Source organism: Phodopus roborovskii, unplaced genomic scaffold, assembly GCF_943737965.1.
Source record: "Phodopus roborovskii unplaced genomic scaffold, PHOROB, whole genome shotgun sequence".
NCBI lineage: Eukaryota > Metazoa > Chordata > Mammalia > Rodentia > Cricetidae > Phodopus > Phodopus roborovskii.
Genome location: NW_026126433.1, coordinates 10,302,868 through 10,320,767, shown reverse-complemented (window position 1 = coordinate 10,320,767; position 17,900 = coordinate 10,302,868). Strand labels below are relative to the sequence as shown.

At 42.2% G+C, this 17,900-nt stretch overlaps 1 protein-coding gene across 5 annotated transcripts in view; it reads right to left on the bottom strand.

Moving 5' to 3' along the window:
- Fndc3b (fibronectin type III domain containing 3B) overlaps positions 1 to 17,900 on the bottom strand; it is a 289,153-nt gene that overhangs the window by 207,882 nt on the left and 63,371 nt on the right. For all 5 annotated transcript variants that reach the window (XR_007834627.1, XM_051185896.1, XM_051185897.1 and 2 more), the window contains one exon: positions 12,839 to 12,977. Coding sequence is in view for 4 of the 5 variants with exons in the window: in XM_051185896.1 (XP_051041853.1) it covers positions 12,839 to 12,949 (111 nt within the window). In the remaining variant the exon portion in view is untranslated. The remainder of the gene's footprint in view (positions 1 to 12,838; positions 12,978 to 17,900) is intronic.

The window sequence follows — 17,900 nt, the reverse complement described above, 5'->3', positions numbered from 1 at the left end:
CTCCAGCAAGTGGGTGTGGTGGGGGCAATACAGTTCAATACAAACCCACATTGACACTTGATCCCACCTCCTTCAGGACCAGCCGCCTCCTTTATGATATGACAGGACAGCCGAGGGGCCATTTCCTTTCCTTTTGAAGAATAACCCCAGTTTTTGTTTTGACCCTGGCATTACTTAAGAGAAACAATTACAAATTCAGAAAGAAAAACAGACTACCTAATAGTTTCAAGTAGTTTCTTCGTAAGGGGGGGGGGGTCCAGAAGACAGGGTTTCTATGTGTAGACCAGGCTGTCCTAGAACTCAGAGATCCACCTGCCTCTGCCTCCCAAGTCCTGGGGCTAAAGGCATGTGCTGCCCACCACCTCGCTAGTTTCATGTCTTATAAAAGATTTCTTAGGTCTCAAAACCTGTCTCTCCGATGATTTACCTTTTGAATGGAAATGAAGGGTGTGTTTGAGAGGACAGAGAGGCAAAAGAAGAGGCCCTCTCATCCTCCCCTCATCTCCATGGGGAAGAATCACAGCTACCCCTCCCTGCTCACCAGTACTGACCCCAGAAGGGAACTGCTGCCAACCTCAGGGGAAAAAAAAATTATTCCTAATCAAAACCCCTGAAACCCCACAGAGTCCTTGGCTGGATCTGAAGAACATGACTTCCAACTTCTTTTCCAAAGGAGAATCAGACCTCCAGACATCCTCACATCTCTGAATCAGTCATTTACAGATCTTGAACATAATACAGGGATCATAATCACATGAACTAGTAAAGAGGTGTGAGAGGGTGTGTGTGTGTGTGTGTGTGTGTGTGTGTGTGTGTGTGTGTGTTGAGGGAGGGAGGGAGGGGAGAGAAAGAGAGAGAAAATGTTCCTCTCTCCTGTCTGCACACTCTTGTGAAGACCAGAAGTCAATATTTGGCACCCTCCTCTATTCCTCTCCCCTTTATTTTTAAGAGATAGTCTTTCCCTAAACCCAGAGCATAGCAAGGCACAAAGGTCCACAGATGAATCTGTCTTCAACCCCACTCCTAGTACTAGAATTGCAGATGTGACCATCCCTGCCTTTTACAAGGACAGTGGAGATATCATCAGGTCCTCAGGCTTGTAGGACACTGCAGGTGCTTTACCCACCTCCCCAGCCCCAAGAACAATCCTGTGTGTAAAATGTATAATGCACCACCATGCCAAACTCATCCTAAGTGCTTATCTGTATACTAAAAATGAAGAAAGGCCCAACCCTGGCAACACTACCTTCCTGGAAGTTTCTAATAGGACCTGGGTGAGTTTAAATCCCAGCCGTGTGACTTGCCAGCAGCAAGTTCTAATCTTTCTTCCCTTAGGCTTCCCTAGAAACACAGGCAGCTTCATCTTTCATGCTATATGACCACTTGATAACTAAGTAATTAGTGAAGACCCTCCCACCCCATAAGCCCTCAACTCCAACCTCCTTCCCTTGCTTCAGAACAAGCAATCAAACTTGGAAGTGAAATTCATTCTTTCCAGCAGTTCAATTACTGAGCTCAAGTGACCACTCAACTAAAAGTTATTAAGGCTAAAATTTTTCCAGTGACCTGCAAGTCACACTTTAACTTGAGGAAAACCATGGGTCTAATCAAACACATCGGACCTTTACTTTATCTATCACATTGTTAAAGCAAAGAAATATGTGGGAGAGTCAAATTCACAGGCCGTCACCCTAAGCATCCCCTGAGGTGACTGTGTAACCAATACAGAGCTAGCCCCTGTCCCTCTCTCCAGCAGGTACTCATACCTGGTGGGATATTGTCTTCAAGGCTCGTTCACTGAGAGGTAAGTAGTATGGGGTGGAGGGGCAATTGTTGTACACTAGGAGCATTCTAAGCACCAACCACAGCAAAGCACTTTACAAATACAGGAGAGTATAAGAAGTAAAGTGGAAACCAGGCACACTCCTCTAATCCCAAAACTTGGGAGGCAGAGGCAGGCGGATCTATGAGTTTGAGGATAGCCTGGTCTACAGAGTGAGTTCCAGGAGAGCCAGAGCTACAGCGACAAACCCTGGAAAAGAAGAAAAAGAGGAGGAGGAGGAAGGAGGCATATCAACTATACCCACTATTGGTGGAAAGTTTTCTCTACCATCCAAGTCTACATTCCACCAACACTCAGGATTCTTTTTTTAAAAAAAAAAAAAAAAATGCTATAGCTTATATATAGTTTATAAAATGTAATTATATCTATATAATAGATACAATTTGCAGAAGGAAAAGCTACTGTCTGGTTTTTGTCCTTTCCTTCTATTGCAGGGGATGGCAAGGTGACAAGGAGGCTGTGTGACTCTGACATTTAGAAGGGTGCTTCTGAGTATGTATTCTTTAGCAAGCCTAACCCCATAATCAGGCCACAGTTGCTTTAGGTGTCTGTCATCTGCATTTAATTGACCAGTTACTTGCAAAGCAGAAGGACCTGGTAAGGCCTGTTCATTTTAGCCAAAGGCATCTCTAATCCACTGCAAGGAGCAGGAAACAGGAAGCCCGGGGCAGGGCTAAAGAGACAGGAAACTGCTCAGGCAAATGAACATGCATCTCATAAAATATGTTGCCTTGGAAGGAAAAAGCCAGAGGGTGAGAAGTAGTTACCAGCACAGGCAAGAAGCCTGAAACAGCACGGAATTGTGCTGCTTCTGGGGCTTCCAGTTATTATAACACTAGGCCTAAGAGGGATGTGACTGAGAGGCCAATGGCCTCTTAAACAGAGGAAGCAGTATTACCTGAAAGGAGCCAAACCCAGGTTACCTAGATATAAAATGGCATGTTAGTGACTACCTACTGAGAAGTGTGCTTTACTTGGGGAAATGCAAGAGAGGGGAAATGAAGGTAAATATCTATATTCTGGATGTGGAGATTCATGTTCCTAAATGATGTGACCTGCTTGCTATGGTCATCTTTGGAGTATAACAGTCATACTATTATATTACATAATCATACTTTATATCTATCATCTGATCACAAAATGCCTACCAGAAACAATTACATATTAACATGTCTTAACATACATACAACAACAATGTCTTAACATACAAAATGTCATCTTCACACACACATAAATTATTTTTACTATCTGATACATCAAAAGCTATCGTATCACATCCATTGTGACAAACATATCCAAAACAAAAAGGATCAGAGGTTGGAAATCTATTGTATCATCGTGTTCCAAGAAACACATTTATACATGTGTGTTATGGTTAGTGTTCTTAACCTGACAGAATCTAGGGCAGCTGGGAGATGGGCCTGCAGGCATGCCTGTGGGGATTAGCCTGCTACATTAATTGATCTGGGAAAACCCATCCTAATTGACTGTGGGACAGTTCCCTGGACTGGTGTCCTGGACTGCATAAACACAGCAAACAAACAGAGTACTTATGTGTACTCAGCCCATCACTTTCTGGCTGCCATGGTGGGCTGCATCTCGAACTGTGAGCTAAGATACAGACTTCTCCCTTAAGTTGTTCCAGTTGGTGTATTTCACCACTGCAACAGGAAAACAAAGGCTTGTGTCCTAGTGTTCTATTGCTATGAAGAGACACCATGACAACAGCAACTCTTACAAAGGAAACCATTTAATTGAGCCTGCTAGCTCAGAGAGGCAGAGAAAGCACCCCTCGCTGACCTTCCTCCTCTGCTGATGTACCAGAAAAGAACTGTCTCCTACACTACCGTTTTTAACAAAAGTCAAATTGAACATCCCTCCCTTCTACACTTCCTATGCATCTCTCTACTCATCCTCCTGACCTCCTCTTTCTCTCTATGGCTTTTTCCTATCAGCTGGTTGCTTATTCTGCCTCTTAACCTATGGTTGATTTTATTTAATCCTGTTTACACTATTCAAACATAAAACTCTAGGATTAAAGGTGTGCTAGAGCTGAGCCATACCATAACCAGAAACAGGTTTTTCTTCCAGTAAATAACAAAATCTTGGGGTTCACAGTGTGATCAAATGCCCTGCAACAGCAGGGAGCATGGCAACATTCAGGCAGACATGGTGCTGGGTATATCTTGATTAGAAGGCAAAAGGAAGTGGACTGAGACACTGGGTGTGGCTTAAGCATACGAGACCTCAAAGACCCACCTCCACAGTGAGACACTTCCTCCACTAAGACCACACCTACTCCAACAAGGCCACACCTAATTGTGTCACTCCCTTTTGGAAGACATTTTCCTTCAAGCCACCACATTATGTTTTTAAAAAAAAAAAAAAATTACAGCTAGGCAGTAACAATAAATTTACTTTTTAGAACTCTCACTAAAGACTCTGTTTAAAGAATATACATATCACATATCTACATCTTTACCTCTAGGACACTTGAACCTTCAAACTCTTCACTGTTCTCTAACTGGACTGTAAGAAAAGAGCCAAGGCATCATGTTCAGTAAGTGCTCTGTGTAGAACCTCAAACTTTATTTGCTGAAAAGCAGGGGCCGAAAACAAAACACAGGTTCTAACCTGTAGGAGGTGTTATAGAAACCTTCCGACAAAGCCAGTCACAGAAGCCTCCTGCTTCACAATACATGTCATCAGCAATTCCAACAGAAAGAGATTGCATCTGTGTGAGCAAATTATGTATGCCTAAAATTACGAATGATTGTCATCACAATAAAAGTACAGTCCACATACAAAAAGTTGTCAAAAGAATAAAATTTCCAAAATTAAATATGGTATACATGGGCATGAGATGCAATGGTGATGGTCAATAAGTTTAAGATATTCCAATAAAACTGAGTCATACTCAGAGACTAAGTGTGAAGTGGTGAGACTTCAGGATGAGGGGTACGTCCCCAGTAGAAGCAGTGCCTACTCCTGCCAGCCAACTGCTGACAACTTGGAACCCCCAAGTCAGTGTTGTCAGACCTTCTGGACTCCCAGATACATGGGAAAAGCTCAGGGTTTTGACTAATCCTTCCTATCTTATCAATAGTTGTTCCCCAGGATTTAAGGGGAATTGGGTGGAGGCCAGTTGTCCCATTCTTCCACCGGTGGCCACCAAAATTTAAAGACACTCAGATCCCTCATGAAAATGGCATAACCAGCTGGGATGGTGGCTACACACCTCCCAACACTTGAGAGACAGAGGCAAGGGAATGTGGTGTCTAAGATCATTCTCAGTTACAGGCTAGTGAGGAATGTAAGATCCTGAAAACCCCAAACAAACCAACAAAAGGCAGAGTATCTGCATATAACCTTCATACATATTCTACAGACCTCAGAAAATCTCTAAATGCAAATGCTATGTAACTATGCATTATTATTTAAGGGGTAATGACAAAGGAAACATGTTGCTAGGGCATGCTCAGTGCAGGCACCATTTGCCTTCATTTGTGTAAATGTTTTCAATCCACAGCAGCTGAGTCTGAGAATAGGAAACCCAGGGATATAGAAGGCCAACTATTTCACAAATAAGTCCCACCTCCCCTTTTTAATTTCTTTTAACTATTACTCAAAAGAGGCACACAGGCATAATAATAACATTAATAAATTAAATGAAATTTTAGGAAAAACAAAAGGGCCAGTGAGATGGCTCAGCAGATAATGGTGCTTGAGCCCCTCCCAGCCTGTAAATCCTGAATTCAATTCCTGTAACCCACATAATGACGATAGGAGAGAACTGATTCCAAAGTTGTCCTCCAACCTCCATACACACTCATGCACACACATGGTATGCATGTACCACATACACACACACACACACACACACACACACACGTGCACACATACACATGCACCATACATATACACACATGCATATGCAGGCACATATACAAAATCACTATATGCATGTAGCACACACAAAAATAATAAATAAAGGATTTTATTTATAAAGGCTTATGGCAAATTTTTAAAGTGGCAAGTTTTTAAATGAATTAAGTTTTTTCATTTCTCTCATTCTTTATCCATTCAAAAAGATTTCCTGCCTGCAACCACAGATGTGGGACACAGCGTGAACAAGAGGGACGGGATTCCTTTCTAGCTAATGACACGGAATCAAACAAAGACAGCGAAGTTGCAAACAAGGGCAATGCTGGAAACATCAGAGACATAACTGCCTCTGCTGAGCAGTGTAGCCCAACAACACCAGGGTTTCCTTTCATCCCCCACTTCTGAAGGCAGCTCGACTACCACCATTTGCAGGCTACTGCAGACCATTGATGCCTTTGGTTAATTAAATTCTGAAGTGTCTCTCAACCCAGACAGCTCAGAAATGTCATAATTACATGCTGTGTGTCCTAATTATTGTGGGTGCCACATATAGCAACAACCTCCAAAAATACAGATCAACATTTACCTTCCTAAGGCTGAGAGTCTGCCTGTGCCCCCTTGGAAGCCTTTGTGGTAAGAAGACTTGGCAAACCGAATGCAAAAAGGACTGAAATATCAGACCACAGACTACAAACTCACACCTTTCTTAAAGTTGCAAGGAGACCCTGGTAGCAAAAGTGACTTTCTCTGCAGCTGGGAAACTGCTCTGGGTAAGGGATGCATGCTATCTGCAATTCCATGGAGTCTGTGATCCTGGGAAATAGACAACACAGGTCAAAGGGGCAGTAACCACCAGACTGGAACATTGAAGATTAAGCAGAATTCCTAAGGAATAAATTAAAAGCAAAGTCTCAAGGAAAGATATCAGAGCTTGTTTTTTTTTTTTTTTTTTTTTTTTTTTGGGAGGGGGGGTGAGGGGAAGGGAGGCGCTGCTCAGTAGGTAAGACACTTTGCCTTGAAAGCACAAATCCTGAGAGTTCAATCACCATGAACAACATAAAAATGTCCTAGTGAGATGGAAAGAAGAGGATTCTGGGGCTAGCCTATCTGGTAAACTCCATCATGCCAATGAGAGACCCTTTCAAAGAAGTAGCCAGTGTTCCTGAGGTGACATGTAAAACGACCTTCGCCCTCGACCTGCACATGCACAGTTTACCTGCACACAAATATGCACACAAGAGAACTCACTAAAGAGAAATCACAAACTGGTAACAAGAGATTTGCTTGTGGCAAACTTAAAATGTGAACTCTCCACTGAACAGACTACAGAACCCTCTCGTTCAATAAAACTGAAGTTGGTTACCTGATCTGAGAAGCCTGCAGGGAAGGCTGCAGGGTGATCCTGGGGCAAGCTAGCTTCTGCTACCCAGCTGGCTGCTCTTTCCTCAATCCCTCCTCTACGCTCTGCAATATTCTGTACCCCAAGCATTCATGCAGCCTGACATATATGTAAACACAGCATCTGGGGTTAGATTTATAAGTAAAACAGAACCTACTCCTCAACTAAACTGCTCATTCCTTTTAGGCAAGGCAAGTGCCTGTGTCTCCAGTATCTAAGAAGGTGCTGCCACTAAGAAGGTGCTGCCACAGAAGACACTTGCAAATACTTAATAAGGTGAATGTATCTATTACTCAGTCAAGTCATAATCCACCCAACAAATCCTACCCTCTCACTCCTTGCTTCTCCCAATACCAACAGAGAGAGGTCTCTCTACATAGCAGTGGTGGAGGGAAGCTGGGAAGCAGTCTGAAAGAATGTTAAATATCTGTCCAAGCTGTGCATTTCTTAGGCATCAAGATGTTGAACAGTGTGGCCCAAGACCAAGTCTTGCTGCATCATGTGTTCCAGGTTAAGACCCAGCTCCAAGCTTAGATTCTATCCTAAGAGAAGGGATGCATGCACATGACAGTATTCCTCAATAATTCAGCAGCCTTAGTTCAATGGCTGGTCTCATTCTCACTCGAATAAGCAAGAGTTACTTATCCATTTTCCCCACTACATTAATTACAAGACTTTCTTTTCACTGCATTTGAAGTAGAAAAGTCCTGTGCTATATAAGATGTAAGCACTGAATGCAAGAAGGAAGTTGTTGGGGAAATGCTATTAAGAAGAGCTCACCCAAAGTGGAAAAGGTCATGGAACTGGGAGAGAACATTTGATGTCAAAGACGTCAGTGATGAGCACCGTCTGAAACATGGAAAGTTCTCCACCTAATACACTGTCTAGAAGCGTGGATTCAAAAGAATGTCGGGAAAACTCTGGCTATGGGTTCTGTTCTGGGGAAATGAGAGATTTCAAAATCAAACAGAAAGAGGGAAAAAAAATCAAATGAGGAAAAAAAAGTTCATTCTCAATAAAATGAAGTGCTATAGGCCAGCCAGGATAATTAGAATTGAGGTCTCTTTAACAGCCTGTCCCTAGAACAAGTCAGAAGGCATGCTACCCTGGGCTGGCTAGATGGAGGAAGGTCTTTACATTACTGAAGCAGCTTTAAAAAAAAAAAAAAAACCCCACAAAGCTTAAAAACAAATGTTCTAGAAATTTAAAAAGGAAACTAAAAAAGGAATCCAGAGTTAAGAAACACACCAAACAGAACATCTACCAAATGACCAGGTTGGGGGGGGGGGGGGAAAGAAAGATGAAGACAAAAAGGAGGAGGAAGCTCAAGCCTGTTCCCATTGGCTGTTGTAGTTCCTTTGCACCTACAGAAATGTTTGGAATATCCTCTGCACAGGCAGAACTATTAAGAGCACTGTGACACTTGAAAGGTTCACTTCAGTAAGCTCCTCACAAAGAGACAGCCAGGGGTAGCTTCTTGTAGTAAGCACTGAAGTTGCCACGGCACTGCTTACCATAAAAAAGTCACCTTCAACAAGTCTGTCACACAATGCCTGCAAGGTTCATCACAGAGGTCAATCCTGTGCCTCCAAAAGGTTCTAGTTGTGGCAACAATATGCCTCGGTGGAAGGTACAGCAAAAGCCTCAGAAAACGTCTGTGCAGGTCCAATTCTGTGCAGAGTGTTCTATAACACAGGCTCACCTAAGCACAAGGACATGCGGCTCTTAAGACAAAGCCACAGTGCCAAAAGAGCAAGTACTCAGGACTCCTGCATCCTTTCTCAGAGGTGCCTTGTTACCTGTCTATTTAAGGGACATCTCTGGTACTGCTTTGCCACTGTTGCTTTTCTGGCTCTTCAATTTCCCTTTTCCTCATGTGTCTAGGCCGAAGTTTAATGGAATCCTGGATTCCGTTATGCTCACCCAGACCAGTACAGAAGCTAGGACCCAAAGCAAGGAGTAGAAGCTTAAGAAGTGAAAGAGGCACAGGTCAGAGGTGTTCGGGACACAAAGGGATGAGGGGATGCCAGGCATTCAGACCACCCTGTGCTGAGCCCCAGGGATAGATGAAGCAGCAGCATCCAGGCATGATAAATCTCAGTCTGATCCTAACAAGTTAAATATTTCAAACAGTTTACTTATAAAACAATGTCCCTTTAAGAAAGTTTTGCATTGATATCATATTGTTGTGGGATAATCTTTTTGTACATTGTGGAGATGTGGCTCTGCCAAGACAACTACTGATTGGTTAAACAAAGAGCTGAATGACCAACAGCTAGGCAGGAGAGAATAGGTGGTACTTCTGGAAAGAGATAGGAACTCTGGGAAGAAGAGAAGAGGTGGGATTTGCTAGCCAGACACAGAGGAAGTGGGACTCACAGTACTGAGTAGAGGAAATGAGCCACATGGCAGAACATAGGTTGATATAAATGGGTAAATTTAAGTTTTAAGAGCTAGTTGGGAACAAGCCTAAGCTAAGACCAAGCTTTCATAACTAATAAGAAGTCTCTGTCATTATTTGGAGCTAGCAATCCAAAGAAAGTCCAACTACATCAAATAGTTAAATGTTAATGTTAATGCTTCCAGAAAAATCTAACACAGTTAGATTTAAAAAGCTAAAACACTCTCCATGATGTTATGTGCATGAATGTTTGTCCAAGTACATGTGTGGGAGCCTGTGTATATATGCATGTTCATATGTATACATGGGGTGGTCAGTATACACATGTCTACACATCCTTGTGGAGGTGAGGTCAACTTCTAAGGCTGTTACTCAAACACAAAGAATTTTACTTTGAGAGAGTCTCTCCCTGGCCTGGAATTTGCCAAGTAGTCTAAACTGGCTGGCCAGGAAGCCTCATAGAACCCATCTCCATCACCCCAGCACTGGATAATAAGCACATGTCCCCATTTTGGTTTTTGGTTTTGGTTTTGGTTTTTAACATGGATTCAGAGGATCAAACTCAAGCCCTATACTTTGCTGAGTGAACTACCCTCCATTAAAGTTTCTCCTCCATTTGGAAAAGTTTTGTATCTATTTATAAAATATATAGTTAATAAACTTTCCCCTTTTAGCTTTATAGAACTCTTCCCAATGGACCAAATATACTAAGCCAGCATCTACACAGAGACAAGTCAGAGGCACAGGATAGGAAAATGCCATGTGTTCTTCTGGGATATCCAGTCTTCTTGGTCTTCAGTCACGTCTCTGTGTAAAGGAGTTCACTTTTGAGGGAAGGTTGGAAAATTCTGGAACTGAGGGCTCTTTATGCTGCTAATAAGCTACAACAGGCTACTCTGGGCAAACTGAATCATAAAATAAGGGCAAAATCACCAAAACACAAAACTGCACTGAAGCAACAAGGAAAGGTGTCTCTGAGAAATCTAGCTGGCCATGTGTGCCAACAGGGAGTCCTGAGTTGCTTTCCAAGCTAATCACATTTGAATAGCTTGGATTTTTAAGTTCCTTTAATTAGTAAAGCTGAAGGAGACAGAACTTTGAATCCTGAAACCATTCACAGAATTGCCAGAGCTTTCCACAAACAGCTGTGAGACTAGAGCAAAGGAGAGTAGGCAGCAGTGGAGAAAAAGGCCAGGGCTGGCCAGGCAAGGCCAGCAGGCTATGAGACAGGCTCTGCTCCAGGGGCAACAGGGTGGCTTTGTGTAAGGGATGAACATGAAACACTTTACATTTTCAGAAGACAGCTCTAGCTTCTATCTGGAGAATCCAGCATAAAAGCAGAAGCAGAAAGACCACTGAAGACAACCAACATACACAGGAAAAGTATGGGCCCAGGTAGTCGCAGACACGAAACAGACCTCACAGGTATGAACGCAGTAGGCACTGCCAATGGATGGAAAGCCCAGAGTTTAGAATGAAGTACCAAAAGTGTACGACGAGAAGATACTGTGGAGAATGCACAGATGAAGCCTGGGAGGGAATGAGAGCTGGGGTGGGGGTGCCCAACAGAAGTCAGTGACAGAGGTAGGAAAGGAAACAGCAGCAGTGAGGGGGGCCTGTTTGGGCTGGGTGTGGCTGTTTATATGTAAAAAACAGAAGATGCTACACAGTATGATGGAGCCTTGTCCAGGAAGAAAGAGGCATTGCTACAGAGGTGAGAGGGACTGAACCACACCCCAACAACCAGTGCTTAGGAAGCACCCATTAGGTGTATGTGGTGTTTTGTTTTATAAGATTCATTTTATTTTTATTTAATGTGTGTGTGTGTGTGTGTGTGTGTGTGTGTGTGTGTGTGTGTGTGTGTGTGTATACTCATGTGCAGTGCCCATGAAGGCCAGAAGAAGGTGGCAGAGCTCCCAAAGCTGCAATTACAAGTGGCTCACCCAACATGGGCAAGAGTAGCAAATGCTCTTAATGGCTGAGCCATCTCTCTAGCCCTTGTTAGATACATCTTGTTCTTAAGAACACCACAATACAGAAGAAAGTAAGAAATGATTGAGCAGCAAGGTCAGACCCATCAGCAGTGCATACAAAGTACCTCTGACCGTACCTGACAAAGAGAGTCAATGAAAGATAATTCTGGGGGTGGGGGAGCAATGGGGAACACATATTCATATCAGCAGATAAGTGTTCAAGTTACTTGAATTATTATTTTGGATAACTATTTTTCAAATTTACTCCTAACTTGACCACTAAAAACACAAGTATGTTTATACTTAAGAAAATGTGGTGGGTTGAAAGAAAATGCCCCACCAAAGGAAGTGGCACTGTTAGGAAGTGCAGCTTTGTTAGAGCAGGTATTGGTCTTGTTGGAAAAAGTATGTCACCGTAGAAACAGGCTTTGAATGCTTATATACGCTCAAGCCTTGCCCAGTGTCTCAGACTACTTCCTGTGGTCAACATGTAGGACTCTCAGCTCCTTCTCCAGCACTGTGTCTACCTGCATATCACCATGTCACACCTTGATGATAATGGACTAAACGTCTAAAACTGATAGCCGCCACCCCATTTAAATGTTCTTTCTTTATAAGAGTTGCCATAGTCATGGTGTCTCTTCACAGCATCAGAAATCCTAACTAAGACAGAAATGTACAAAGAAAAATATATTTATGTAATTACAAGGTAGAACAAACACAATTTTGTAGTTTTTTTTTTTAAAAAAAACATAATTACTAAAGACAATTCAGTTTCAGTGATAAAAACCCAAACAATTTACAGTTTATATTTTCCCTTAAGTCCTGCGTAGCTGACTTTCTAGAAAGCTGTTATGTGCCATAATGTTAAGCCATGAATGACACATCTGGTTAAGTACCCTCAAAGGAAATCCTTATGAGTTCCACAGTAGAGAGGTCACTCCAGGAGAAAGGTCACCCCAGGTTTCACAGTGGAAGGGTCACCCCAGGTTCCACAGGGGAAGGGGCACCCAAGTTTCATAAAGGAAGGGTCACCCCAGGATTCAGGGAAGGTTCCCCTGGATGTGTGCAGATCTGTCAAGCACAACAGATGAATGAATGTACAGACTCACAATGAGTCACTTAAAAAAATAATTTATGTTGTACTCTTTACAAATACTAGCTGAATGAGGTAATAGTTTCTGATCTCAAATTTTTTCCAAGTATTTTAAAAATAATACAGTACCTATACAACAACAAAACATCCCTAGAACCATGAAAGTTAAAGCAAAGACTTCTGAATCCCCAAACAAAGCAAATACTCAGCTAATGTTGCCCACTTGGAGGAAGTCACCAACCTGCTGGGCTGCTTCTCCGTTCACCAAGTGTGGCATCATGGCCACCTCCCCATTGAGCAGGGGTGGCAGTTCCAGGGGGATCTGGTCGGTCATCATCATGGTGACGTACATTCATGGAGAACTGTCCTCAACCAGCTACCTGCAAGAGAAACACCCATGTTAAGAAAGGAAAAGAAGGACCCATGACTAAAGTTCCCTAAAGTGGGCAATCTAAGTGTTCTCTGTTGAAGCCCAAGAGTCTCGCTCTCATCACAGAGAACTGCTTAAGTACTCCATCAGTCCCAGGAGTGGAACAGAGGAAGGACAAGGAAATAACAGAACTTGAAGGCCAAAACCTGGATCCCAGGGTTTAGGTTAAAACTTTAAAACATATCAATAATGGTAACAACCCTACCCCAAAATCTGAGGACAAACTAAGATCGTATTTTCTAAAATAATTATGTGTAAGCCACATGAGTGCAGATACCCACAGAGTCCAGAAGACTGCTATATCTTACGAAGCTGGAGTTGCAGGCAGTTAGCTATGAGCCACCCAATATGGCTGCTAAGGACTCCATTCAAGCCTCTACAAAATCAACAGGTGCCTTTAACCATGGAGCCATCTCTCCAGAGAATTTTGAGATGACAAACAGAAACTACAGTGATCATCACTAAGGTAATGACCAAAACAGAAGATACATCCCAAAAGAACTACACTTGCCATTCACAAAAAGCTTTCATTAAGATCAAAATAACTTAGGAGCATTTAACACAAGCAAACCAAAGTTGAATACATACACTGTGGCTTCAATTATCAAGTTAAATGGCTAAGTAACTTAATCACCCATGTCCTGTTTCTCCCCAATCATTTCTTTGAGTTGAACACCAAGGGTTTCTCTTACTCAGACACCCTCTGGGTCCTTCTGCATCTATGATACTCCCGAGCCAGTTGGGCTCAAAAGCAGATTCCCTAGTTCACACAGAATAAATTAAATTTACTTGTGTATTCAAAATAGCATAAATTCAAAAAAGCTTTTCTTCCCTCTCATAATTACACCTTCCACCTGTAGTCAGCTTGACAGCACACCAGGAAGAAAAGAACAATAAATTCCTAGGGGATCATAGCCTGTTCCATAAAAAGTATGTGTATTTTTACACTGTGGCATAAAAATCTAGGAGCACAGAAAAGTGTGTGTATGTGTGTACATGCTTGCATGTATGTGTGTGGTATATATAAATCACATATACCCAATTTTAAATGATTTCAGAAGAAAATTGCCATATATTTAAAGTCCAAAGTTCTATCACTCATAAAAACACCCTCAAAAATTTACATTCAAAGCTATTTGATTAATGAGTATTTTATTGTTAATGTTCCAGTCAATCTAAATGCAACAGCAAATTCTTTAGTGGCTTTCTTGGATTTGTACCAGGTAGGTATAATAAAAACAAATTATTTATTTTCATCCCTGAACACCTCCATTCTGAACAATACCCATGCTTCTACCTTCCTCTAACCCATACGAGGTTCCCTTCCTGGAAGTGTCTAAGGATATCTGAAGGCCACCCAAGAGATAATGGTTTTATTTTAAATAGATAAAAATGTATACTATCCATTATAACTAATTATTTATGGTCCAAACACAGAAGCCCTGTCCCAGCTGGGGAAGTACATTCCATAACAACAGGTCTTACAGTAACTATTGGGACAGTTATACAGGGTGCCAAATGAAAATGCAGCCCAAAGACCAGTGGCCTAGTCTGAAACTCCTACATTAAAACCAGCATAAGCCTGCAGACACTATCACAACTTAACTGTGTGATTTTGACTAAATAAGGAGTACTCATGTACATGTACAATTTATTTCTAACACATTTAATGTTACTAGTTTTGGGGTTTTCTTGTTTTTGTTTTTTTTGTTGTTGTTGTTGTTGTTGTTTGTTTGTTGTTTTGTTTTGATGAGACAGAGTTTCTCTGTATTGCTTTGGAGCCTGTCCTGGAACTCACTCTGTAGACCAGGCTGGCCCCAAAATCACAGAGATCCACCTGCCTCTGCCTCCAGAGTGCTGGGATTAAAAGTGTGTGCCACCAATGCCTGGCTAATATTACTAGTTTTAAAGGTACAAATTGCTTCATTTTCCCAAATGAACATATTTCTTCCATGTAATGTTTCATTTGATATTTCTTAAGATGTATATGCTGGGGACTAGGGAGCATGTTCAAGCAGACCAAGCATGAGAAGCCATGGAAAAGATGCTGGATATTGTGGCATGAGTTTGTAATCCCAGTGCTTGGGAGGTGGAGACAAGAGAACCTCCAGGCCTCATCAGTCAACCCACCTAACCAAATAGATGAGCTTCGAGTAAATACAAGACCCTGTCTCAAACAAACAAACAAACAAACAAACAAACAAACAAGGTGGCAGCATCTAAGGACCAACACCAAGGCTGACCAATGCCTCACCTGCGCGCGCGCGCACGCGCGCGCATACACACACACACACACACACACACACACACACACACACACACACACACACGAAAAACAAACTGGCTTACAGTAATTTATATTTATTTGGGTTCTCATTTAGTACAAGGAGTACTCTGCTCTAGTCCCTTCCTCTCCCTGTATAGAAGCTTCTTGCAGTTGCTGGAGAAAGTGACACAGTTGGTGACTCTGCCTTCTCTCTCTCTTCCTTCTGCAGCAAAGGGCACCAAGGTCCTCTCCCACTGAGATGGCACAACATCCCCTGGACTATCTCCTAGACTACATGGAACCTGAACTCTCTGTTGTCACCCAATGAGACAGGAGTAAACCAACTGGAAATCCTGCGCCCAGCGCACCTGAACATTGTAGGTCCTGGAATTGCTACCACTATGTAAGAGCACAGAAAAGAAATATAGAGGTTTGGGAGGCTAGGAAAGAGGGAGCGTGCCAGGAGAATGGTTCCTTCATCAGGATCTGCTGACAGTTAATGCTGCTTGCTTATGCTGCACATAGTCCAACACAGCCACATGATATTCGTGAAACTGGAATTGAGTCTCAACTCAATACAAAATGCAAGGATTTCAGGTCCCCTGGGACTAAAGAATAACTTAATACCACCACCAAATCTAACGCTGACAATTCCAGTTTTAAAACCTTTCTGGTTTTCTTTGTGTTGAATAACAGGACCTGCCATGGAGAAGACAAAGTCTCTCCAACCCCACTAAGCAGCACTCTCTCACTTGAGTGCCAATCCCAGAGTAGAGCCAGATTCCAAGTTCTGCAACAGTGGGATACGGTGTAGACCATAAAACCTGATGGGGGAATGTCCTTCTGTATGCTGTGAATATGTGTTTCTTTTATTGGTTGATGAATAAATGCTGACTGGCCAGCAGCCAGGCAGGAAATACAGGCAGGGCTACCAGACAAGAAGAATTCTGAGAAGAGGAACACAGATAGTGAGTCACTAGAGAAATGTCATGTAGCTATTGGGAAAGTAGAATGTCCAGGCATTCTCCAGAAAGAAAAGGCCATGTGGAAATACACAGATTAATAGTTACAGGTTAATAATTAAGAGAGAGCTAGCAAGTAAGAACATTTTATAATTAATATAAGCCTCTGTGTGTTTATTTGGGCCTAAACAGCTGTGGGACCAGGCAGGACAGAAACCTCCATTCACAAAACCCAACCCTGAAAGATGCCCTGTCTTCCACACCTATCGTGGCATATACAGAACACACACACACACACACACATACACACACTCAGAGAGAGAGACTTCATACACCATATATAAAATTTTAGAAAAATATTAACATTATCTTCAACAGATTATAAGGTACCATATTGAGGTAGAAGACACATCCATGCAGGGTTAAATACCCATTTTTGTGCTCTATGAGCGCGCACCAGGCACTTACCATCTGATCAGGATGCAAGGGAAACACAGAAGCAATCTGTTCTCTCCAAATACTCAAAGCAACCACCTATCAAGCTGCCCTAAAACTGCTTTAGGGCAGAAATGGCCTAGCAACATGGACCACAGAGAGAACAAGAGGAAGACAAGAATGAAGGCTATAAAAGAATGAAAGCATATGTATAAAAAGAAACTTTGGGAATATGCAGTGGTATCCCTTTGGTGGAAGACTTGCTATTCAGCAGGATTCATTTGTAATGATTTTAGGTGGGAATTACAAATTTTCTTCATTACACAATGAGCAGACCATACAGGTTTTTTTTGTTTGTTTGTTTGTTTGTTTTTGTTTTTTTAACAAAATGAATCTAGAGCCTTGTAAATTCAGTCAAAAGAAGGTGACCAGCTTGGAAGTTTCTAGATACCCAAAGAAAATCATGTCTGCTTTAAGATGTTATTTTGTTTTATTTTGTTATATTTTGGTTTATAGACAAGAGTACTGGTTATGTAACACAGGTTGGCCTCAAACTTCTGCTATAAGTTACAAACACTCCACCACCATAGTTAGCTCCTTTAAATTATTATACCTAGTCTTTCTGTGTGTCCTATATTCCAGGCCCACGCACACATGCACTCATGCATGTACACACAAGTATGCACACAGTAATAATGATCACTTTCTCTCATCTCAGGGCTACACTATTAAGTTTGGTGTCCTGTACTCTAAAAATCCAGCTGTCACTCATATAAAGAGGCGTGGTCTCTGGGTGAGGCTTCAGAACTCCCCTATACAACTTAAAACACCATCTTCCTTGGCCACTGCCTCAGCATCAATTGCAGCTAAGGGGCCAATGTGTACTCTCCAGGTAATGAAGATATACACCTCACTTGGAAAATCTCAGGAGAAACCACACTAAGGAAGCCTTGCTTATTCAGCCGTCTACCCAAGAAATGTGGATCTCGGGTAAACAAATGTACCTCAAGACTCTCGGATTTTAGTCAAGGAAGCCCATGGGATCTGCCAACAGTAAGGACATCTCACAATGTGTCTATCCCTTAAGACCATTAACTTTTACATGCTACAAAACCAACCAGAAAAAAATAAACAGAGTGGATTGAGTCTAGAATATACTCTGCTAATCTGCACACACAGCTTCCCAGGTTCCCTCTTCTATCTGACTTTG